The 25535-nt window shown below is 49.2% G+C and overlaps 1 protein-coding gene across 2 annotated transcripts in view; it reads right to left on the bottom strand.

Moving 5' to 3' along the window:
• Positions 1-25535, bottom strand: part of PTPN23 (protein tyrosine phosphatase non-receptor type 23) — a 1404706-nt gene that overhangs the window by 967382 nt on the left and 411789 nt on the right. For both annotated transcript variants that reach the window (XM_069645828.1, XM_069645827.1), the window contains exon 9: positions 19105-19152. In XM_069645828.1, coding sequence (XP_069501929.1) covers positions 19105-19152 — 48 coding nt within the window. The remainder of the gene's footprint in view (positions 1-19104; positions 19153-25535) is intronic.

Genomic DNA, 25535 nt, shown 5'->3' with positions numbered 1-25535 from the left:
ACACTGCCCCAGGGATGTGTCGAGCACTGCTCCGATGTACTGGAGCCGCTGCGTTGGTGTCAAATGGGACTTCTTTAAATTGAGGGAGAAGCCCAGCTTGTGAAGGGAGTGGCAGGTGACGGACAGATGATCCAGGACTTGCTCGAGAGAGCTCCTCCTGATCAACCAATCGTCCAGGTAGGGGTAGACGTGAATCCCCCCTTTCCTGAGAAGCGCTGCCACCACCACCATGAGCTTGGTGAAAACCCTCGGGGCGGAGGTCAATCCGAACAGCAGGACCGCGAACCTCAGGTACTTCTTGTGCTTGGGATGGATCGGCACATGGAAGTAAGCATCCTTGAGGTCGAGAGACACCAACCCGTCCTGAAGTTGAAGGGCCTGAAGGACTTGAGAGAGAGTAACCATCTTGAACTTGTCCTTAAGAGGAGTTTGTTCAAACCGCACAAGTCCATGATGGGTCTCAATCCCCAGTCTTTCTTCGAAATCAAAAAATAAGGGGAATACCATCCCTTGTTCCTCTCCGCTACAGGCACCAGTTCTATGGCGCCTTTCTCCAGCAGGGCTTGAATTTCCTGCGCAAGGAGCGGATCCGGACTCTTCAAAGAGAGGTTCCCAGGTGGATTGTCGTGAGGCCTCTGCCGAAAAGGAAGAAATAGCCGTGGGTTATGATCTCCAGAACCAACACATCTGAAGTAATGGCTCGCCACTCTACAAGATGCTGCGCCAGCCTTCCCTCAACCGGCGAACCATGGGACCTGGCCTCATGACTGAGTGGTAGCGGCTGCGGCGTTGCCTGAGGGCTGCAACCTCTCAAGGCTCTCGTCAGCCTTGCTGCCAAAAAGATGTTCACCGTCAAAGGGCATGTTGAGGAGACGGGACTGCACATCAGGAGCGAACCCAGACTTCCGCAACCACGCAAACCTGCGTATTACGGTGCTCGCCGCCATGGACCGGCTGACACAATCTGCCATGTCCAAACCCGACTGAACGGCCTCACACATGGCATCCTTGCCATCCTGAACCATAGCAAGGAAACCATCCCGTTCGTCCCCTTCGGGAATATGTTCAGCCGCTAATGCCACACAGTTCCACAGAGTGTGTGTGAAACGAGACAAGGCACATATGGAGTTGGCCGCCTGAAGCGCCATACCCCCTGAAGAAAACACTTTCTTCACCCAGCCGTCAAAACGTTTGTCGTCTCTATCCGGAGGGATGGTAGGATACGACGCCTGCTTTGCCGGGGCCGTAGCCGCCTGCACCACCAACTCTCCGCTGTGGGGTGCCTGGACAAGTAGCAGGGGTCGCTACTGGCTGGACGGTATTTACGTGACAAAGACTTGCCCACTGCCGGGAGACTCTCCGGAGCAGTCCAAGCCGCCGCCACCTTTCTCTGCAGAGCCATATGAAACGGCAAAACCGGGTCAGTGGGGGGACCAAGATCAAGGATGTCCGTGAGGTCATCCTGAACGAACTCCCCTGGGGGAGCTGACCAACCCAAGTACTCGGTGACCCGAAACATAAGGCGCCGATATGAAGAATAGGCATGAGTGCCAGGCTCCAGCCTACAAAACTCCACCTCCGGAGAGGTGTCCAGTCCACTGGCATCATGCAGTGACTGCCTCAGGTCATCAAACTGTCTATGGCCCGGGATAAGCTCATCTGGAACCGTAACCGGAACCAAACCATCATCAGAGCCATCACCCTCTGAAATGTACTCCAGGCGGGGAGAGGAAGACCTCTGGGGACCAAAGCAGTGCCTGACCTTAGCCAGAGCCTTTCTAGGGGCTAACCCCGTGCCACAGGGCCCCTCCGACACCACCGCCTCGAAAGGCGTTGAGGGCGCTGAACGAGTCGGCGCCGGCGTCGACAGAAACTGCGTTGAACGAATCGGCATCGACGTCAGCTGCAGCGCCGCCAGCATAGACTGCGTCGACACAGGCCTCGAAGCCGGAGCTCCGAGCGTGTCTCTCGACGACTTAGGCGCCGACAGCGTCGACAACCCCCTCGGAGGCGGAGCCTCGAGAGAAATCGTCGACGACCTCGGCACCACAGGCGTCGACGTCTTCTTCGAAGACGGCACAGGATCACGCGGTCTCGAACACGTCGAGGACCGAGACCTGGAACAGGCATGGCGAGAACAGCTACCCTTGTCAGAGCGGGAACTCTCCCGTGAGCTGTGCCGACCACCCAAGCCCGAAGGTGTACGAGCGGTGTCTCTCGACCGGTGCCGACCGACCCCACTGGACGGACCGGTGCCCTGCGATTCAAGAATCGCTAGCATCTGCTTCCCGAAGGAAGCCCATTCCTCCGGTGTCGCTTGCATGGAGGGATAAGCGACCCGCCGACGGGCGGAGTCCTCGGAAGAGGACGGGGAAGGCGACCGATGCCGGCGCTTCCGGGAATGCCTCGAAGAGGCAGAGGAGTGGCGCGACCGACTCCTGGAAGGAGACCCACTGGACTTCGGACGATGACGCGGAGAGTCGCCCCTCGAGTCATCTGTCGAAAGCCCCGCAGACCTCGACTTGCGGGGCTTAGACACCCGACCTACCGACAGCTTCTTCTTGAGTTCCCGCAAGGCCTTTGCCATGAGCGACTGGCAGTCGACACAGTCGTCCGTATCGTGGGCCTCCCAGAGGCACCAGAGGCAGGCGTCGTGCGAGTCCGTGACCGACATCTTGGACCCACAGTCCCCGCATTTCTTGAAGCCCGGAAGCGGGGTTGAAGACGAAGTAGACATCGGCACGAACAGGTCTTCACAAAAAACCGAACAGGTTCAACGAACCGAGAAGAAAACAGCAAACTCCAAAGAGTCGAGGCGTACCGAGATTCACGAAGCGAACACGTTTGCGGAAAAAACAGAACTGAGGCTAGGGGCGTTGTGCGTCCTACTTATCACATCGGGTGACGTCGGCCGTCGGAGGAGGTCCTCGGGGACGGCGCATCGACGCAGAAGATTTTCCGAAGCAGCACAGCTGTGGACATTACCTGTCATAGATATGGAATACGTCAGAGGACCCAATCTCCTCGAAGTTATGAATACTAGGACTTGTGTTGGCATGTGTGCGATTTTCGTTCTGTGCGTTTTATCTCTGGTTTCGCTTTTCTGCCAATCCCTTTTCATTGTATTTTCTGTGCCTATCACCAGATAGTGGGCTTACACTTTAGTATAGAGGTGGGGTGGGGTGGGTCTTAATTAACATCTACTGTTTATATACTTGCACTGTTTATACTACATGTATTTTGCTTTGCATAGGTCGACATCTGTGGTAGGTTCAGAGTATTGCACATGTTTTAAAGTTAAAAAAAGGGACGTAAACTGGTCGTGCTTGTAATATTATCCCTAGTGTGAAGTCTATTGTATCCATGATCACTCACGCGGAGGTCCCCAAGATTGCTAGGTTTCTGACATGAGGGCTTATGAAGTGTATGCATGAAGTATAGGTAAGTTCTGATGAGGTGTGAAATATTTATGATTTGCCCTAGAACCTTCAACTACAAAAGATTAGTGAATCTAAGCAGATACAAGCATCAGAAATATGATTACAGTAAGTAATGTATGCCTTCTGAAGCTTGCGAATCTGCTTAGAATCACATGCTTTGCGTAGATTAGCGATTAGTACTTGGACAAGGGGGGAGGTTATTTGAAGGCAGAACGGCAAAAAAATGTTTTAACACTGCTTGACCTACTTCTGTGTCACCTCTTGAATGTGTTTCTAAACAATAGTGTTGTGTGAAGGTATAAATTGAACTCCAATTGGCAGCTTTGCAAATGGCATTGAAGGGCACATTAGCAATGAAAGCTAGAGTAGCACCTGTGTCCAAAGTTGAGAGCACTCTGGGCTGACAATCCATTTAGAGATAGCAGATTTAGAGACAGGATCCCCTTCTTTCTCTGTGGCTAGAGACACAAAACTCTTTCTGCATGGTTTAGTCTTTTGAAGGTCATACATGACAGCCGTTCTGACATCTAAGGTATGTAGGCTTTTTTCTGCTGCATTCTTTGGATCTTAAAAGAAAGCAGGAAGTTCTATGGATTGGTTTACATGGAACTTTGAGATACGTTTTGGAGAAAAGCTTGGATGCGTGCGTAGTACCACCTGGTCTTTGTGAATAATGACAACAGGATCTTGCACAGATTATTGACGTGATGGCCACAAGGAAAGCAGTTTTATATGTAAGTTATTTAAGACTGGCTTTGTGCATTGGTTCGAAGGTGGCCCCCATTAGCTATGTGAGCACAACATTCAAGTCCCAGCCGGGAGTTGGATTCAAAACTGCTGGGTATTACCCCCCATGAATGCTTTCACCACAGGCACTTTCCACCACAAAACTTTACTTTGTGATGTGGTGTAGGCTCAGTGCCGCTAGATGTACTTGTAAGGAATAAACGACCAAGTTGGACTCTAAAAGATGTGTGAAGGTGAACAGTCAGTATGGTTGATGATACATGCCTTATAACACAAGAAAAAGCGATTCCGTTTGTTAAAAAAGCAGTGTCTTGTGTTCGTTTTGCATGCTTCCTTTGGAATGTCCATACACCTTTGGTTTAGTTTTAAATGGCCAAACTAGGACCTCTGTGAGAAACCTGAATGTGTCTCACCTGCTAGTCCTCTGGGATCTGTCATCCAGGTGGCCAGGACACGACCATCGCTTTTGGATCCACTTCCTGGGGGTGGACCAGTGCGCGAGGATCACCTGGATGAGGGGTGTTCGGGGAGTGGCAGTGGGACACCAGATGTGAGACACAGTATCCCCTTCCCTGTAACACCTTTTCCCTGTCCTACCAGGTAGGATAATCCCTCGGAACACAACCCCCTCCCCCCAGGGAATAACAAGATCGAAGTGGTCCTGCAAAGGGTCAAGCTAAACCTTGTGCACATTCGAAAGTCTGATGGTTTAAAATATGCTGCAATTGGTCTGAGCCCAGCTGATGGAGACTAATTGGGTAAAAGAAAGGGATCTGAGCCTGGCTGAGGGGGATCCGGGTTGAACCATGAGTCACCCGAGAAAGAATATTCTCTGAACACTCTAATAAGGGGATCTGAGCCCGGAAGAGGAGGAATCCAGGGTGAACACCCAAATTGAATACTGGCAAAAAGAAAATAGCCTTTTGCATCTTATTTGTTTGTATATCAGGCCCTCTGAGTCAAAAGACGTAAGAAGCAAAGAGACTTGGACACAGAAGGTCCTGATGCTGGTCACGGAACTGTATCCTCGTGCCGCAGAAGCCAGAGTGTGTGCTTTGCTCGAGTGAAGCGCCTTGACCCGTGCTGAACAGGTGGGGAAGTTAGGCCAACGGGCCGAAAATCTCGACATATCATTTTGTGAACACTTCTTTTTCATGAACACTAGCCCCACACTATTTGTAAATTAGCGGTAAGAATCGGCAATAGTTTTTTTTGTATAGGCCTTTTTATTTTGACAAGAATCCACTAGGACTGCCTTATTATTTGATGGTCGTAGCTTGCTCCCATCCATAGACTTAGGTTTAGATAGGAGTTTATCACACCCTTGCGAGAGTTCAATAAACACCCTTGAACTGTGGTCACTTATCTGTCTTACTGTTGATACCATGCCTTCCTTACAGTACATAAACCATAAAGAAACACAAGACTGTAAACCATTTTTGTGATACAGTTCCCTAGCCAGTCCCACAAGAGGGTGGGTAATGGGGAGTCGAGAGGAACTCCAGAAACAGCTTAATCATCCGAGTGGGGCAGATCAAGAATTGTACAAAGCCTAGAGACTGTGAAATCCTCCCTAAAGGTGCAACAAACCTTATTAAGACTTGAGAAAGACATTGGGGAACCAGCTAGGAGAAGGGAGTCATTATCCTAGCCACAGGAGAACGTTATGTGAATAATTGACTTTCTGTTGGGTTATGGAGAACCCAGAACGTTTGTGCAACCTTTTCTTTGAACAACATGAGAGGCGTTTGGACGCTTGACATCCAAAAGGGAGTCATTCTCCTGGATTACGACCCGTATATGGACTTTATCCCTGTCGCTACAGCAAAACACCATAGATTAGGAGCCTTTGTGACCGGGACGGTGCATTTTTATTTTGGCTCACACAGACTTCCTGACGAGCACCCACGTTTCTTCAGTTTAGGTAGGGAAACCCCCTTACAATCCAGGATAGAGAGGTTTGGTTTTCAGTTAACCACTATTGCACCATTTGGTCAGTCTCTTCGTTCCTTGGTGCCACAGTTGTCTTGCCTACTCTGCACAAGATGAAAGTTGAGAAATTAACAGTATAGATAACAGGAAGGATAGCTCAAGGCCAACATGTTCATCTTGGAAGCAAGACCACGCAACACTTTCTTATCCTGATTTCCCACTCAGAAACCACTCATTGGTTTTAAGCGTGATATAAAAGAACAATTACAATCTGCTTGTCCTGCCAGTGATCTCTCTGCTGCAGGTACCTAAGTGAAAATCCTTAAAAGTGTGCCACTGTCTCCCCTCCGACCCCGCAGCGTTAGTTCTTGCCCACTACTGTGGGTCTGAACTGACGTTGCAGGGTCCTTTTTTCTTTTTTTATACTTTATTGCCCCTGCTTACCATTTAATGGAAGTGGGGGACACTCCTGTAACCCCCGACCCCCAGTACACTGACAAATGGGAGCAGGGACACCCCCGCAACCCGTGCACCCATTAGTCGGTGTAGTGGGGGTCGGCATGTTATTACCGCACAAAGGCGCAGTGATTAACAGGTATCAATTTTCGGGGCGACATCTTTGTATTATTCCCTGAGAACTTAGTACATGTTGTGGCAATCCAGAAGAAGGACTAGTGTGGCATGTTGACTGGATGATTTATTCAAATAAAAAGAAAACGCCTATCTAGCCCCATTGCTTTGAGAGAAGTTCTGTGCCTGAAAGAAATAAGGGTTCTCGTCAAAGTCCAAATCCTATTTAGCTAACCGACCCTACCACTTAGGAAAACTGAAAAGGAAGGTGGCTTGAGCAATATTCATATATTCTTTTTTTTTTTCTCCCTCCCTCCCTCTCCCTCCCTCCCTCTCCCTCAGTTTTCTTGGTTTCCCGTGAACCTTGTGGATTTCCCAGCCTCCATTGTTAAAGTCTCTTTGTTTCTCAGGGCTCTCCCAAAAGCCCTCAGACCCACAAATAGGCTTCCTTCAACTTGACTTAGATAAGGTATCTGCCCACTCTGGTTTATCAGGCTCCCATAACACCTTTGTGGCTTTCCCAGCCTTGTATGTCTCCATTCGCCCCATTCAATGGCTTTCCCTCTTTGGGAGCGGTCAGTTCCCTTCCGCTGCTCGGCAGCTAATCCCCCTTCTCGTGCGCAGCTCAGGCTTCCAGGCTCTCCGCTGCAGTCTCATCTCAGCGTCACTTAAAAGGCCCTCCCCCGCCCCGGCATGCCTACCACAGCTTCTGTGGGTTTGCGTGACCAGTCGAGACAGTTGCTTTACTGTCTCCATCTCTCTTCCGACCATGGCTTCACCGTCGGTCAGCATGGCAGCCGTCCAGCATCGTGAGCATTTTGAACGTTCCCCACTATCCTGCTGGCTCTGCGTCTAGTTTGGCTATCCCCTGTCAGGACGACTGTCCATCAGAGGCTCGCCTCTGCGTAGGATTCTTTATCTCTTCTTCAAAGTTGCTTGTGGTTTTGTGCAAATCAAAAATAAAAGGGGTGTGTCATTCCTCTGACTGTGGCGTTCAGGAGAGATCCAGTATTATCTGAAGCCCAAGGGTTTGAGGAAATGTCACTATTCAGTGAATCAAAAATAGGGTTATCAACAGTCTGTTTCCCATGTAGGGGGACATGGTGCTCTGAAGTCCATGTACCCAAGAGGGGAGTCACTCCCAGTGAGTTACCACTTCCCCAGACACCTTGCAGAGCAGGCTCACCTCCCTAGCCTCGAAGGAGGTGGCTCCCCTTTGAGGAGATGGGACGAATTGTCCAGATTCGTCACAGTATGTAGAAGATACAGATGCTTTTGAATGATTACATGGTTTTGAGTTTACCTCGAGTGCAGTGTGCGTTACAACAAGAATGCAATCCTTTTCTCCGATCGTTCACAGGATGCATGTTCTGCTATTTTGGAGTTGAGTGCTGGGTAGAGTGCAGAATATGAGAACACAAAAGCAGCTCCTATGCTGAGATTTGGTAAGACTCCGCCTCAGTATTTGTGGAACATTGAGGAGCAGAAAAATAAGGATTATTTTCAGTGCAGTGAGAAGAATCCTACGGATCCCTCACTGAAACCCTGCCTAAAGCCTTCTCCCAGGTGGCCAGGGAAAGGCAGATGCTTCATGATCCTGACCTTGGGGTGGTGTGCTGCGGGAGTATCACCTGGGAGGAGACAGGGCCCAGGGTGGTGAGGAGATCCTGTGGGATGAGACGCAGTATTTGTCATCTGAAAAGAAGTGCCTTTCTGGGTTGCCAACAGAGGTAATGGCATATTGTCATTATAATGTCACTGACCCCCATATAAGATCTGTACGTGGGATACATGTTCTGTGAAAGCTGAGCAAGCCCCATTAACAAAGTTCTTTCGGATATTTCAGAATAAACACCTTCCTTACTCCCAAAGCATAAGGTTAAAGGATCTAGAGAAAATGCTTTAAATTCAAAATCTTCCTCGGTAACAACAAATTTGAACAGTCCAGCTTTTAAGGAGTTTAAGGGAAATAAATGTACCCTTAAAAGTAACAATTGTTAAAAGGGCTAACTTTGCTGAAGGGGACTACAATTGTGAGGATGGCATGAAGGCTGCTTCATCCCATCCTCGTCACCAATGAAATGAACCAGACTTCATCCTTCTTAGGTACACGTGTAAGGTTTGTTACAGTTTCTTAAGTTCCTTTACAAGTAGTTACTTCGGTTACATATAGGACAATAACACTGGCGGCCCATTACCCAGGCAGAGGGCTAGCCAACTGACCAGGCTAGAACATTCACCCATACATTCCAACATTCACACATCAACATTCCACATGACATCACAACATTCCTTCTTGCCCAGGTAAGCCATACACAACAGTCCCATAATCCCATAAGTACTGGGGCGAGGAAGAGGGCTGGAGAGGCATGCAGTTGCAGTAGTCGGGCAATTGAGCCTACTAGCCTGCACCTGAGAGAACCTGCGAGGCATAAAAGGCCTCCTCAGGTGCAAGTAATTGGAAGAAGAGGAAGGAACTGTGACTGGAATGCGAGTTGTAGCAGAAGCAAGAAGGCGCGAGGCTGGCAAACCAAGCAGAAGTGGGTGATCAAGAGGGACACAAGAACGTGGAGACAGTAGATTTCACCTGCTTGTTCTGAGAGGGTCCTGTTCCCCCAAACTATGAAGTGCAGAGGGTGAGCAGCGTAAGGCGTGTAGGAGAGCGGTCTTTCCCCATGTGAGCCTGATTGCCGCACACAGAACGTGGTGGAGACAGAGGTGAGGAGCAGTTGTGAAGCCGTGGGCCTCAGGAGTGAGAGGGGCTACAAAAACATGTGGCCAGACCGGAGACACCTTCACAACTAAGGGTGTGGTTCCTCAGAAGGAAGAATCAGTATAAGTTGTGGCAGGAGGTCTGGAACTAGTGCGACCGACAGAGCAAGTGTCAAAGAAGCCGGTGAGTGAAGCACAGCGTTCTAACACCTTGTGTAAGCATTGCCAGCAACAGTATCCAGTCCCCTGTTCACTTGCGTAAGATTTAAAGCGAGTAAAAGTTGTTAGTTGAAGATGAAATACCAGAACAAAGGAAATGTAGCATTCGCGTATAACGTGAAAGTCATTTTACTCACGTGAAAAGCCAATGCTGCTTAAATCCATTGTTCATTCTTTAAAACACTGTTACTGCCTGAAGGAGTGGTCGCTTGTCACTAAGAGGAGTGAATGTTACAAAGTCCCTTACCGAATACCTAACCTTGATAACACCATTGTTGAAACCTTTAACTAGTGAAAACTACATTAAGAAGTGGTTGTATTATGATTCCCAAAAGAAGCCTGAACTCTATATTTCACTTTTATGGGAATACAATTTCATACCAATCTTTAATCTTTAAAAACTATATCAAAAATTGGTCACATGTGCATAATTGTGATCCCTAAAGAAAGAATGAACTTTATTCTTTACTTTAATGTGGCATACATTTCATTTATAAGAAATTAAAGTGTATTTTCTATTGAAGAGAACAAGCATTTCCCAAGCCAAGAGTGGCCCCATATCAACATTGATACCAACCTGTCCCAGAGTTCAGAAGCAACCTAACTGTACTGTGAAGTTAATAACCGTTTAATTGGCCTAAGATACATGTGTGCAAGCATTACCTGAAGCTAGGGGATTGGCACCAAGGTTTCTGGGTAATTACTTGGGCTAATAACTGGCAGAAAGATGCAGGTAAAGTTGGGGAAGGGAAACTGGCTGCTTGTAAATATTCTAGAGTTGGCACAATCTGTAGTGCCAGAGACTGTGGAAGATGGAGAGAAGTGAGTCTTAAAGGCAACACCAGGTTGTTATTGTGGCAGACGGATGAGAGGAAAAGAGACTGCCCATTTCGACATTTCGAGGAGAGTTATTCAGAGGAAGAGTGCCTTGCCTACTAGAAATTGTTGAAGTACTTTAAAGTGTATCTTGTCGAAGCCGCTCTAGAAGAGCAACTCATTGAAGATGCGGTAGTAGTCCAAAGTACTGTGGCGGTATATCTGGTTGTCAGTAGATGCAACATGGTAGTAGTCTAAACAAAGTGGAGTACTGTGAGACAAAGATGACTTTTCTCATAGTTAATCAAGTAGAAGTGAAGTTGTTGAAGTGGAAGCAGCAGCAACATGAAGTCATTGTGACAAATATACCATTGTAAATTCTAAAACTGTAATTAAGAAAATATTAACTGTTTACCAAGAACTGTGTATCCCTAGTAGTCTTGGATGTTGCATTTCTTTTGAACTGTGGAAAGTCTTCTCGAAGAGGTGACAAAGCATCATGGCTGGGATTACCATTGGTGCTATTTGGTGGAAAGTGGATATAAGAGATTTGCCTCATTGGAACTTTGGTTAACAAACTCTTACATTGACTTTAAAACATCAAGAACCAATTTGAGACAATTCTTTTTTTGGTTAAACACTAACAGAATTGACCTTGAAGCCTGGGGAAGGGAAATCACCCCGGACATTAGAAGGTTATTCAGAGACTGAATGTTGTATTGCCATATATTTTCTTTGTTTATTTGTTGCTTAGTGTGAGGGCCAGTTATCCTGTGTTAGTGTGTTACCCTTAGCGTTGATTAGGCAGAGAAACCCTCAGCAGAGTAGGTATAGTGAGGCACTTTGAATATATTTCTTTTAAGAATAAAATGGCACATGTTGATAAATCAAACAGTTGTCCGTCTCGCATTACTGACCCCTCACAGCTGGAAATAGGTGAATGACTTCCTGTAATACTTGAATGGTTGGATGAGTGTCTACAAGATAGATTCATTAGAAGGCATGATTAGTCTGGTCATGCTGGCGCACGCATATTGGATACTTGCAAGGTCCACCCATACACAAGCACTTAGCCATTTCAAAGGTCTTGTATACTAGGGAACTGGCAAGAAGGATGACTTGCGGGTCTCTTCGAGTCAACCACAACGAGAAACAGAGTGAAGTCAAGTCAAAGTTCTGCCGTCTTACAGGTCCACAACGTAGAAGTGGGAAAGCCCCTTGAGGGTGTGTCCCAAAATAAGGATGGCGCCACTAACCCAAAGGTAAGTAGTCATCCATCAGTAATTCCTAGACTCCATAGAAATTGCTGGGACTCGGGAAAAACTGAACACACCAGATGTCACTCTAGCTGCCCCAAAAAGACTGCTGCTGAGGGGAGTTTCTTATGCATGGCCTCTGACTCCTAAGAGACTGGCTAACCCGTCATACATCCCAGAGATTTGTTTAAACTCTCTTCAAGTGTGTGGGGAGTGGGTAAGTTCCAGAGAGGATGTTGTGGTCCCTCCCAATAGTTTGTCATTACATTATAGACTGCTGCCAGTAGGTCTGTTGTATAACATACTTTCTCTGAGCCAGAGGTTCTGCTAAAATGTCTTCTGAGGTAGTTATACAACACTGTGTTAAGGGCTATACAACCATCTAACCTAATGCCAGAACAAATGATCCAATTTCAAAAAGGTATATGGCTTCCCTTTTGGTTGGTAGTCATGACAAAGCAGTCTGGCTAAACTTCATTAAGAAAGGAGGGCTGATATGCACAGTCAATTAGCTAGCACAGTTGACCAAAGAAAAACACCCAACACTAGTAAAAAAAGATTCTTATTAAAGTAACACAACACCCAATAGGTTACATAAGTACTTGAGTCACACAACACAAAATGTACCAGTGCATGCATAAAAAACATTAATGGTCAATGAAGATCTACACCACCACTAAGATATGTGACCTGGCATCACAAAAAACAACTGACAACTGACTCTCTTCCAAGGGCGTTTATATTTGGTGTTACAAACATGGTGGGCTTAGATAGTGTTGCCGAAAGGTCACGACAAAAGGTGTTTAAGTAATTTGGTGCTAGGGCTCTCCCTCGGTCTCTCGTCTCCTGTGGGCTCCCGCCACCCTAGACCAGGCGTCCATAACCCTGGTTAGTTCTATGGTTCGGTAACCTCTACTTCCTTTTGCTAAGGCTATGTGGGTGTTCCCAGAGTCATCGGCTGCTTGACTCCCTAAAGGTCTTCTAAGTCTCCCTCTCCTAGCCCCGCTTAGTTTTTCGATGGGAAGTTTGGGAATTGTCCCTTACACTCACCATACATGCACAGCCTCACCTTGCCCTTTGAATCTGTTTTCCTCTGTCATTATTTCCCACCAGGAAACTGTCCCTCAGATGTTATACTCCACCTTCCTGCCTCCATCCTTTGATAACTTTCTTTCTCTTCCGCCTTTTTCAACTTCTCCACTCACTACGACAACTACCTACTAACACTACTATACCGCTCACTACTAGTTCTCCTCTACTACATCCTACTTCTTTTGCTATTACCACTACAATTCTACTACTACCTCTCCATTTCACTACCACGGCTTCCTCTGTTCTTACTACCACTTACTACCTTGAATGGCTACGGCCACTCACTATGACCTCTCTGCTACTATTCCCAATAATAACCACTACTACCTCTCCTCTCCTCTCTAGCACTACTTCACTACTTCATGACTTACAGCACTCTCTCCTCACACTTATACACAATCACTCCACAGAACCCATCTCTCCAACCACCTCCACATGCCTCTCTCCTCTCTCTTCCTCTAGTCTCTTGGTCGTCCTCCTTCCACCACTTGACATCACCCTTACAACCCACACTACCCCTTTCCTATGCCTTACTTGAATTACCGCTCTCCCTAGCCAATCCCTTACCTTCATTTGAGAGGTAGGCAGAGGAAGCTTCAAAAAAGGCCTCAGGCGTGCGCCCTTTGCTATGTGGCTCGCCACATTCTGGTCACTAAGATGACTGGGAACTGCTGTCCTCTGTTATGGCCTTCCTCTAGGCCTCTATTTTAATAAAGTAAGATTCCTGATGGCATAGTGGAGTTGTCCTTTTGTGCACTGGCTCCAGCAAATGCTGTCTGCTGGAGCAGAGCTCCCTCACAAGCTACACTGCTTCAGCTTGCCGCTCTCTGGCGGTGTCCTTCCTGGGACTGTCGCCAGCACCTCTCCTCTCTGCCCCTTGACTGGGTCTGCTACGTGGGCTGTGCTGCCCTGCTGTTCCCAGGTGACGTCAGAGCCCTGTGCTGGATTTTCCAATGGCTGTTTCCGCCTTGCCTCCTCTTTCTCACACTGCAATTGCCTGCCGATTCAGCACGTGCCCTGTGGGCCGTTGCGCAGGTTTCCTCCTCTGTATTCCCAGGCGCAATCCCAATGCACATTACCCATTACATTTAGAGCGAGCGGAGAGGGACAAGGAGTTACAGTTTAAAAAACAAAACAAAAAATAAACAGAAGATTGGATCAGACTTAATCCAGTAGCCACAAGGACTCAGTACACAAAAAACAGAGACGAATGTAGCAACAAGTGCCAGAGTAAAAAGGCAACTCAATATCAGGAGTATAAGGCAGGACTTCACAAATGCAGATAAAATCACAAGCACCACACACGATCAGAAGAATGCAGACTGATGGCGTTAGACTCTAGGGCTCATTACATTCATAGGACAGCCAATGAAATCTAAGTAGCCACAAGTCAAACAAGACTTTTCCTAAACAAGAATGTAATGCTGGATTTAAAAAATGCAGAGATCAAGAATACCAATTCAAATCTTGGCTTTTTCACCTAAGCTCCAGGTACCCAGAGGGCGGGAACCCAGGAAAAATGTCACTTTCCAGGTAAGCACGTGTAAAAGTAACTTTAGAAGAGTTTCAAGTAAGTTTTAAACATATGCCAAGGAAAACGAGACACAGTCAATAGGCAGTTTAGTTGTGGTGAAAAGCAAGGTAAAGTCTACCCCACAGGTACAGAGATGACGGCAACCCACCCCTAGGGACACCAGAGAAGAATGCCTTGAAGAGATCCGGGGTCAAGTTCAAGACCCAGCAGCCCCAGGAGAAGATGCAGCCAGGAAGGACACAGCCCCAATGAAAGTCATTTGGAAATGCAGTTGAAGTACATCTGAAGAAATCTTAGACCACTGACTACGGGGACACCAGAGGGTAAGTATCGGGAATAACCCACCAACCGAGGGTCCAGAAGTAAGTATTGTCATAAATCACCAAAGAATCTTATGAAAAGGATACGGTAAACCAAAAGAATACAATTGATAGGAGTCTTCCGGATCCTTGAATTCACACGATTTGATAGTAGTGATGTCAATTTAGACCTTCCAAATGATACAACTCTGACTGGTAAAACAGGCAGAGAGAAGAATCACTGTAAAGGGCGTGGGAGAGTAATAGGAAGGCAGCCAAGGAAAAAATAAAGCATCATGATAAACTATCCCAAATAACCTCTCTGATAGAATGGCAATAACGCTAATTCCAACACTAACCTGTAGGCTTAGAACTGGAGTATCCACCAAAGTCTATGAAGAAATCCAGGAAAAGAACCAACGACAAAGGAGGGAAGGTTAGTAAGGGAGACTTATCCCGAACGGCAGGAGGCTCACGCTAGATACCGGGTTGGTGCACCAGAGGATAGCGTCCATAGTTCTGTGCACGGTCACCTTCAAATAAAAGTTGTAGATAAACCTTCCTTTCCCACAAAGAACAGAGCAAAATTGAAATTAGTCCACCTGTTATTTCCTCACAGGTTCAAACCAACCGCGTGCTGGATACACGCGACAAGAGTATACGCCGCCAGGACAGCTGCGCTTGAAGAGTTCCAGCGTCCGCGTGAGATTTTACACGAGAACCAAGTACACGCAGTCAGGCCAGCCGCGCTTGAAGAGTTCCAGCGTCCGCGTGGGATTTTACACGCGAACCAAGTACACGCAGCCAGGCAAGCCGCGCTTGAAGAGTTTCAGCCTCCGCGTGGGATTTTACACGCGAACCAAGTACACACAGCCAGGCCAGCCACGCTTGAAGAGTTCCAGCGTCCGCGTGGGTTTTTACAAGCCAAGTACACGCAGTCAGGCCAGCCATGCTTGAAGAGTTCCGGCATCCGCGTGAGAAAGGGGAAACTTACGCGCATACAGGAAAGCAGCATGCGAATGGAACAGGAACCCGCGTGTGAGAAGACACGCTAACGAAACCTGCTAAAGGCAGATACAGGAGATCGCGTGTGAAGGAAACACGTCGATGAAGGCCAAGGAAGCAACTGACGGGATGCGAAGACGCAGATGAAGAGTTCAACTACCAAGACGCCAAAATGTTCAATCAGAAGCAGCGAGCCACGTATCCACGCTGCTTATGAACGTTCTGCCGTAACACACGTGACTTTCCCGAATCTCGTGAATTCAGCGACATGAATAATGCAGACGTCGTTTTCCCGGTAGTACATCAAACAACCTCCATCTCGAATAAAACGGATCCAGAGGTAAAATGTCCAGCATGCATGACAAGTATTTAGAGTAGTTGTTCATGGAAATATGGTTCCAGTAAGGTGCAAAAACCTGTTAAGTACAGCTATTCTTTTGCAAGGTGACTTGCAGGCTTGGGTCAACCAGGGATTGAAACCCAGGAACACCAACAACCCAGACAGCCCAAAAGAACAACTATCTCCCTTCCTTGGTGTGGGACTCGCCAGTCAGAATTGAAGGGAACAATTGATGTGGCTCCAGAATGGCAGAATAACCCGACAAGTGTACATTCCCAGAGGCTCAATGTGAAAAGGAGCAGCAACCAGCAGAAATGGTCCTACGACATTGGACACGACCCAGGGCGGCACAGAGGAACAGATTAGACATGATTTGGGGTTGCAAAACTTCCAGGTGACAGCAGCTTCAAATATTAAGCAGGACAACTATGCAGAAAAAACTGGAAGCAGCAGTAAAATGGATGAAACAGTGCCACCATGAGACGCATGGTCCAGCCAATGGGGAAGGACCAGAGATGACATTCAGGCACCAGGGATGTGGATTGGGACTAGAGACGGTTTCAGCCCCTTCCTCTAGGTCACACACACAAGTTGCCACCTAGCCCACAAAAGCCAAAGCTTTCCCTGGGAAAAGGATTTCCATGTACTGCATTTCCTGAACTGGGAAGACAGGGAGGCCAACGAACAATATGATCAAAGAACAAGCTATAAACCTTGTGGCACAGCCATTTTAGGGTGCAAGCCACGTGTAGTAGTCACTTGCAGTAAATTCAAAAGTGTACAAGATGTTTAACAAATGGTAAAATGATCACTGCTGCCACTAGCTTGTCTTAGCACATTGTAAAAGTAACCAAAAAGCCGTTATATAAAAAGATAGGACACAAAGTATCCTAACTGCACAGCACTGCAAGGTAATGTGTGCAATTGAGACAATACAAGTACGCAAAGAGAGTCTTAGTCCACCAAAAAGTGAGCAAACAGGCAAGGGAAGTAAACCTCAGCCGGCTTTATTTACCTCCAAAATGTCAGTTAAGGTTCAAAACAAGCAAAAAAAGTGTCCCATAGGATAAGTACATCCGCCACATTAGCGCTGTTTTTTCCTGCACCATCGACCCTGCAATGAGACCCTATGGCCTTATTCACAGAGCATTTTCCTATGGGATTGCGCCATTATAAAAAACTTCTGTGAATTAGGCCCGAAGTCTCCTACTGCTGATAGTGTTATGGACTGATCAGTTTCCCCCATAAGAGCGAGCACAAACTAGGGAAGTACAGAGGAGGGCTTTACTTTCCTCCAAAATGGCAGGTCAGTAACAAACCGCAAAAAGAAAGTATCTATGGGAGGAAAGCATCAAAAAGAAAATCTTTCCTCACAGAATCTAATCACTTTTTAAGCTACATAGGATTTATTCCCTAACAGAACAGACAGGAACTCACTAGGTCAAAGATTCAGAAGCGGTTGATACAGCAACTTTGAGGGTCAACTGCCAGGAACTGCTTACCGTATTCCATGCATCACTTTAACCCTGTTGTAGACAGTATGGCAGATCGAGGCAAGTATTGAGGGAGAAAATAAATCTATCGGGACACCTGTTCCCAGTTTGCGTCCAGCACTCTGGCCACTCTCTATGGGCCCTCCTCCTCCTCCCACTTAGGCCAGAAACCGTGTGGTCATCTTCAACTCCTATCTCTCCTTTACTCCTCACATCTTGGACCGTGCCAAGAAGGCCGACTTCCAACTTCACCGCCTCAAAGGTATTTTCCGTTTCCTTACCTTCCCCCAGAAGCTCAATGTCTCTAGAGCTCTGGTACTCTCCAGGCTGGATTACACAGCTTCTTCCTTAACCTGCCCCTTGCTTCCCTTCGCCCACTTCAACGGATCCAGAATAGGGCTGCAAGATTTATCCTTGGCCTCAAGCTCAGGGACTGTATCTCTCCTGCTGTAAAATCTCCATTGGCTCCCGGTGGTTTCAAGGATCAAATTCAAGACCCTCTTCATCATCTACAAGGCTTTCTGGGTCCTGGGAACATGCCATCTGGAGCTCTCTCTCGCCAAATACTCCTTCCAGATCCCTTCGATCTTCCAGCTCCAATTCTCTGATGATCAAATGGTTCTCCAAGCAGAGAGCTGGGGCACATCCCTCTCCTTGACTGGCACCATCCTCTGGAACAGCCTCCCTCACTCTCTCTGTGTTGAACCGAAACACCTCAAGTTCCGCAAACAACTCAAGACCTTTCTTTTCTCCACTTCCTTCACTCTCGCCCTTGCTAATCCACCCCACTTCCGCTGAGACTGGCGGCCAGGTCCCTCATGCATCCAATAGGGTCCAGGCCATCTGCCCAGTCACTTCCCGCACCACCGCCTGCACTGCCCGCTGGGCCCAAACCTGACAGCCAGGCGGCAGGCATCCGCCAACTTGCATCATCTCCGCCCTTACACTAACCTCCTGGGCGGCAAATCCCCCATGCCCCCCCTTCTTGGGACGTCTCTGCCCCTGCACTTACCTGTTGTCTTCCCCACAGGTACCGCTGGCAGTCCCCCTCCCCCCGCGGGACCACACTACCCCTTATTCCACCCCTGCGCTCTCACCCCCATCCCCTCTCCTACAACCCCATCCCATTTAATGACTGCATTTGCACACTCCGAATGTCACAAGGCCTCGTAGGACCACTATTCATTTTACTATCCATTCACTGATATTGTTACTGTTTTATTTCTCCTTTGTTCCCCTTCCCTTTTGCCTTGTGGCGCCTTGAAACACTCTTCTGTTGTGCAACTTATAAATATCCAATAAATAAAACTGAGAAAATATGCACAACATGCAGACGTGACTGCACAAGGAGAAAGGATGCACGAAAAGAGAAGGCACTTGGAGAAGCATTCCCACATACAACTGAAAGAGGGCTGAAAAAAAGGACATGGGAGAGGATGGTGATGCCCTGGTGAAATTGCTGGGCCGGACTCGGGAAGTGATGCTTGAGCACACAAGCCCTATTCGCATTGTTTTGGAGGAGCTTTATTCCCCAACCTTCCCCTAATGCAGGCTTACCCAGCCAGTTGGGAAGAGATAGCAGGAAGTCAGTATCAAGTGTAAGGATTTGGAAAGTTCACCTATCAAGAAAATAAAACAAAATAACTTACCCTTTCTCCAAACTTCTGCTGCTCCTCTGACTGTTTTCCCATATGCAGCTGAAAAAGCAAAAACAAAGCAAAATCAGAGAGGACATGCACATTTCAAATGCAAGATATAGGCCTTATTCCATTCATGCGATTTTAGAACCCTGTCCACAAAATATTGTCACAGTGTGAAGGCGTCATGAAGCAAGACACAGACAACAGATTCACCTTTTAAACAAAAAGGATTTGATTGTATATGTCAGGATGGATTAACACCTAACTTGCCCTATGCCAAGGTGGTATTTCCCTACCTAAAGAAGAACAAGTTACTTTCTTACCTGGTAACATTCTTTCGATGGGATGGTCCGACGACGTATTTCATATCTATGACAGGTAATGTCCACAGCTGTGCTGCTTCGGAAAATCTTCGGCGTCTGCGTCCTGCATCGATGACGTCGATGCGCCGTCCCCAAGGACCTCCTCCGACGGCCGACGTTCCCCGATGTGATAAGTAGGACGCCTGACGCCCATAGTAGCCTCAGTTATAGTTTTTTCCCAGAACGTGTGGCACCAGTTTTCTGCCAGTCAGACACACAAGGCCTTGCGGAACGCAAGCTGCAATCGCAAAAGAAATTCTGCAGCGGGGAAGGTAGGGAGGGAGCGATATGGAATACGTCGTCGGACCATCCCATCGAAAGAACGCTACCAGGTAAGAAAGTAACTTGTTCTTCGAGGGGATTGGGTCCTCCGACGTATTCCATATCTATAACAGACTCCCAAAGCAGTACCAAGCAAGGAGGTGGAAAAGAATTTCTAACAAAAATTTAGCATGCCCAATCAAATTGCAGAATAGAGGACTGCCTTGCCAAAGGCCAGATCCTGCCCTCTGATGGAATCGAGAGAGTAGTGACGTACAAAAGTATGTACTGAAGCCCAGGTGGCTGCATCACAGATGTGACGAATAGGAACGCCCCTCTGCAGGGCAGTAGACGCAGCCACTCCCCTGGTAGAATGGGCCCGCAAGCCAGCCGGAGGGTCCTTACCCGCCAAGCGGTAACACTCAGAGATAGCTAAAATAATCCAACGAGACAAAGTCTGTTTCGTAACAGCTTGTCCCAAACGCTTTCCAGCGTAACCAATGAAAAGTTGATCGTCCATTCTGACCCGGGACATGCGCGAAATATAAAAGCTCAACGCTCTCCTAGGATTAAGCCTATGGAGCCTCTCCTCTTCCTTACCAGGATGTGGAGGAGGATAGAACGCCGGAAGAACAACCTTATGGCTCAAATGAAATTCCGAAACCACCTTCGGAAGAAAAGAAGGACGAACTCTAAGGACAACCCTGTCCTTATGAAACACAGTGAAGGGTGGCTTAACTGAAAGTGCCTGTAACTCACTCACTCTGCGAGCGGAAGTAACTGCAACCAAAAACACAGTTTTAATAGTTAGCAGTCTCAAAGGGCAAGAATGTAAAGGCTCAAACGGAGCACCCATAAGAAACTTAAGAACAAGGTTCAAATCCCAACCGGGCACCAGAAAAGGTGACGGAGGGAACACATTAGTAAGCCCTTTCAAAAACTGAGAAATTAAAAGGAATCTTAAAATAGGAACATTTTTCAGACGAGCGCTTAAAGATGGACAGCGCCGCCAGGTAACCTTTAAAGGGTCCCCACTTGCAAGCCCCTGTGCGCCAAAGAAAGCAAAAAAGACAGAACCATGGGAATGTCACATTCAAAAGGAACCACATTCTTAACTCAGCACCAGTCGCAGAACTTTCTCCAACGGCAACGGTACAGAGACTTTGTTGCCGGCCGCCTGGCCGAGAGCAACACCTCCATCATGTCTTCAGGGAGGTCCCAATCCTTATACCTCAACCTTTCAGAAGCCAAGCGTGAAGGTTGAGGGATCTGACCTCTGGATGGAGAACCTGACCCCCCCTCCCGTGAGAGCAGATCGTCTCGGTAGGGAAGACGACGTGGAGGGCAGATGGACAAGTCGAGAAGGTCCGGGTACCACGTCCTCCGGGCCCACGCCGGAGCAATGAGGATTATCCGGGAACCGAACCTCCGTAACCTCCACAGTACTTGCGGGATGACGGGGACTGGAGGAGACACATACAGCAGTGGGAATGGCCACTCCACCACGAACGCGTCTCCTAAGGCTCATTTTGGAGGAAATTCCCACAAGCAAAACCTTTCGCACTTCCGGTTGACACTGGAGGCGAAGTGATCCACTTGAGGGGTCCCCCAAAGGGCGAAGATCTCCAGGAGAATCTCCTGAGCCAGCTTCCACTCGTGAGAGATCATGCTCTGCCTGGTCAGAGCGTCCGCCGTCTCGTTGTCTCCGGCCAGATGAACAGCCGAGATCAAAACTTCCTGCTGGATGGCCCAGAACTCGAGCTGCATCGCCTCCCTGCACAGAGGAAGTGACCCTGCCCCCCCCTTTTTGTTGAGGTAGTGCATGGCCACCGTGTTGTCCGTTAGAATCAGGACACTCTTTCCTCGCACAGTCGGCAGAAAAGCCTTCAGGGCTAGCCTGACGGCCCTCAGCTCCAACAGACTGATATGGAGTCTGGACTCCGACGGAGACCAACGACCTCTGACTATCAACTCGTTGGCATGAGCTCCCCATCCCATGAGGTATGCGTCCGTCACGATCGTCACCTCCGGCCAGGGCAGCCAAAATGGGGCCCCCCCCTTCATCAGATTGCCTTCGACGGCCCACCACAGAAGGTCCTGGGTGACCGAGGGCGGCAACTGAACAGGGTCCGACAGACTGCCGGAGGACTGAGACCACTGGAGCTTGAGTGCCCACTGCAAAGATCTCATCCGCAGACGAGCCTCTGGCACCAGAAGAATGCAGGATGCCATGAGGCTGAGCAGTCTCAAAAACTCGGACGCTGGGAGATTCTGGGCAAGTTGAAACTTGTGCACCATCTGCTAAATGTGAAGCTGCCTTACCTGGGGAGGAAAACACTGCCCCAGGGATGTGTCGAGCACTGCTCCGATGTACTGGAGCCGCTGCGTTGGTGTCAAATGGGACTTCTTTAAATTGAGGGAGAAGCCCAGCTTGTGAAGGGAGTGGCAGGTGACGGACAGATGATCCAGGACTTGCTCGGGAGAGCTCCCTCTGATCAACCAATTGTCCAGGTAGGGGTAGACGTGAATCCCCCCCCTTTCCTGAGATAAGCTGCCACCACCACCATAAGCTTGGTGAAAACCCTCGGGGCGGAGGTCAATCCGAACGGCAGGACCCGAAACGAAAAGTGCGAGTCGCGAGCCGCGAACCTCAGGTACTTCTTGTGCTTGGCATGGATCGGCACATGGAAGTAAGCATCCTTGAGGTCGAGGGACACCAACCAGTCCTGAAGTTGAAGGGCCTGGAGGACTTGGAGAGTAACCATCTTGAACTTGTCCTTCCTGAGGAGTTTGTTCAAACCGCGCAAGTCCATGATGGGTCTCAATCCCCAGTCTTTCTTCGAAATCAAAAAATAAGGGGAATACCATCCCTTGTTCCGCTCCGCTACAGGCACCAGTTCTATGACGCCTTTCTCCAGCAGGGCTTGAATTTCCTGCGCAAGGAGCGGATCCGGACTCTTCAAAGAGGTTCCCTGGTGGATTGTCGTGAGGCCTCTGCCAAAAAGGAAGACAGTAGCCGTGGGTTATGATCTCCAGAACCCACACATCTGAAGTAATGGCTTGCCTCTCTACAAGATGCTGCGCCAGCCTTCCCCCAACCAGCGAACCATGGGACCTGGCCTCATGACTGAGTGGTAGCGGCTGCAGCGTTGCCTGAGGGCAAAGAGGCAACTGCCTGAGCGGCCTTGGCACCTCGAGTACCCTTGTCTCCACCTCTGGCACTCTTACGATGGCCTCTTTGACTGCTAGCTCCTCTCGCTTTACTGAAGGACGAGTAATAGCGAAAGGAACCTCCCCTCCATTGCTGTCCCCCAGGACGAAAAGGCGGAGGCTGGCGAACTGCAGCGCCCAACGACTTCGCTGCAGCTTTGGAGGTCTGCAACCTCTCAAGGCTCTCGTCAGCCTTGCTGCCAAAAAGGTATTCACCGTCAAAGGGCATGTTGAGGAGCCGGGACTGCACATCAGGAGCGAACCCAGACTTCTGCAACCACGCAAACCTGCGTATTACGGTGCTAGCCGCCATGAACCGGCTGACACAATCTGCCATGTCCAAACCCGACTGAACGGCCTCACACATGGCATCCTTGCACTCCCTGAACCATAGCAAGGAAACCATCCCGTTTGTCCCCTTCGGGAATACGTTCAGCCGCTAATGCAACACAGTTCCACAGAGTGTGTGTGAAACGAGACAAGGCACATATGGAGTTGGCCGCCTGAAGCGCCATACCCACTGAAGAAAACACTTTCTTCGCCCAGCCGTCAAAACGTTGGTCATCCCTATCCAGAGGGATGGTAGGATACGACGCCTGCTTTGTCGGGGCCGTAGCCGCCTGCACCACCAAACTCTCCGGAGTGGGTGCCTGGACAAGTAGGGGTCGCTACTGGCTGGATGGTATTTTCGCGACAAAGACTTGCCCACTGCCGGGAGACTCTCCGGAGCAGTCCAAGCCGCCGCCACCCTTCTCTGCAGAGCTATATGAAACGGCAAAACCGGGTCAGTGGGGGGACAAAGATCAAGGATGTCCATGAGATCATCCTGAACGAACTCCCCCGGGGGAGCTGACCAACCCAAGTACTCGGTGACCCGAGACATAAGGCGCTGATATGAAGAATCGGCATGAGTGCCAGGCTGCGGCCTACAAAACTCCACCTCCGGAGAGGTGTCCAGTCCACTGGCATCATGCAGTGACTGCCTCAGGTCATCAAACTGGCTATGGCCCGAGATAAGCTCATCTGGTACCGGAACCGGAACCAAGCCGTCATCAGAGCCTTCATCACCCTCTGAAATGTACTCCAGGCGGGGAGAGGAAGACATCTGGGAACCAAAGCAGTGCCTGACCTTAGCCAAAGCCTTTCTAGGGGCTAACCCCGTGCCACGGGGCCCCTCCGACACCACCGCCTCGAAAGGTGCCGAGGTCGACAGAAACGGCATCGAGCGAATCAGCGTCAATGTCAGCTGCAGCACCGCCAGCATTGGTGGCGTCGACACAGGCCTCGAAGCCGGAGCTCCGAGCGTGTCTCTCAACGACCTAGGCGCCGATGACCCTCTCGGAGGCGGAGCCTCGAGAGAAATCGATGACAATGGCGTCACAGGCGTCGATGTCTTCTTCGAAGACGGCACAAGCTCCCGCGGTCTCGAGCGCGTCGAGGACCGGGACCTGGAACGTGCATGGCGAGAACGGCTACCCTTGTCCAAGCGGGACCTCTCATGCGAGCCATGCCGACCACCCGAGCCCGAAGGCATACGAGCGGTGTCTCTCGACCGGTGCAGACCGACCCCACTCGGAGACGTGGACGGACCGGTGCCCTGCGATTCAAGAATCGCTAGCATCTTCTTCCCGAAGGAAGCCCATTCCTCCGGTGTCGCTTGCATGGAGGGATAAGCGACCCGCCGACGGGCGGAGTCCTCGGAAGAGGACGGGGAAGGCGACCGATGCCGACGCTCCCGGGAATGCCTCGAAGAGGCAGAGGAGTGGCGAGACCGACTCCTGGAAGGAGACCCACTGGACTTCCGACGATGACGTGGAGTGTCGCCCCTCGAAAGCCCCGCAGACCTCGACTTCCGGGGCTTAGACACCCAACCTACCGACAGCTTCTTCTTGCGTTCCCGCAAGGCCTTTGCCGTGAGCGACTGGCAATCGACACAGTCTTCCGTATCGTGGGCCTCCCTGAGGCACCAGAGGCAGGCGTCATGCAAGTCCGTGACCGACATCTTGGACCCACAGTCCCTGCATTTCTTGAAGCCCGGACATGGGGTTGAAGACGAAGTAGACATCGCAACAAACAGGTCTTCACAAAAAAACGAACAGGTTCAACAAACCGAGAATTAAAAACAGCAAACTCCAAAGAGTCGAGGTGTACCGAGATTCACGAAGCGAACACGTTTGCGGAAAAAACGGAACTGAGGCTATGGGCGTCGTGCGTCCTACTTATCACATCGGGCGACGTCGGCCGTCGGAGGAGGTCCTCGGGGACGGCGCATCGACATCGACGCAGGACGCAGAAGATTTTCCTAAGCAGCACAGCTGTGGACATTACCCATCATAGATATGGAATATGTCGGAGGACCCAATCCCCTTGAAACAGGATCGTCTGTGTCCGTATGTTCAACTAAAAAGTCTGTCTGTGTCCAAAACCTATGCTTGCACTCGCAACTAAAGACATACAATGGGCAGGGATGGTAGTTTTAAAAGCAACAGTGCTCAAAATAAAGTTGTGAGCTTCTTACAGCTCGAGCTTGGGTCAACTTCTCCTTCCCCCAAGTTCAAATAGTTCCACAAAGAAACAGGACTCTGATATCCTAAGAGTAACACAGTT

This window comes from Ambystoma mexicanum, chromosome 2p (genome assembly GCF_040938575.1).
Source record: "Ambystoma mexicanum isolate Mex_15411 chromosome 2p, UKY_AmexF1_1, whole genome shotgun sequence".
NCBI lineage: Eukaryota > Metazoa > Chordata > Amphibia > Caudata > Ambystomatidae > Ambystoma > Ambystoma mexicanum.
This window is presented reverse-complemented; position numbering and strand designations above follow the sequence as displayed.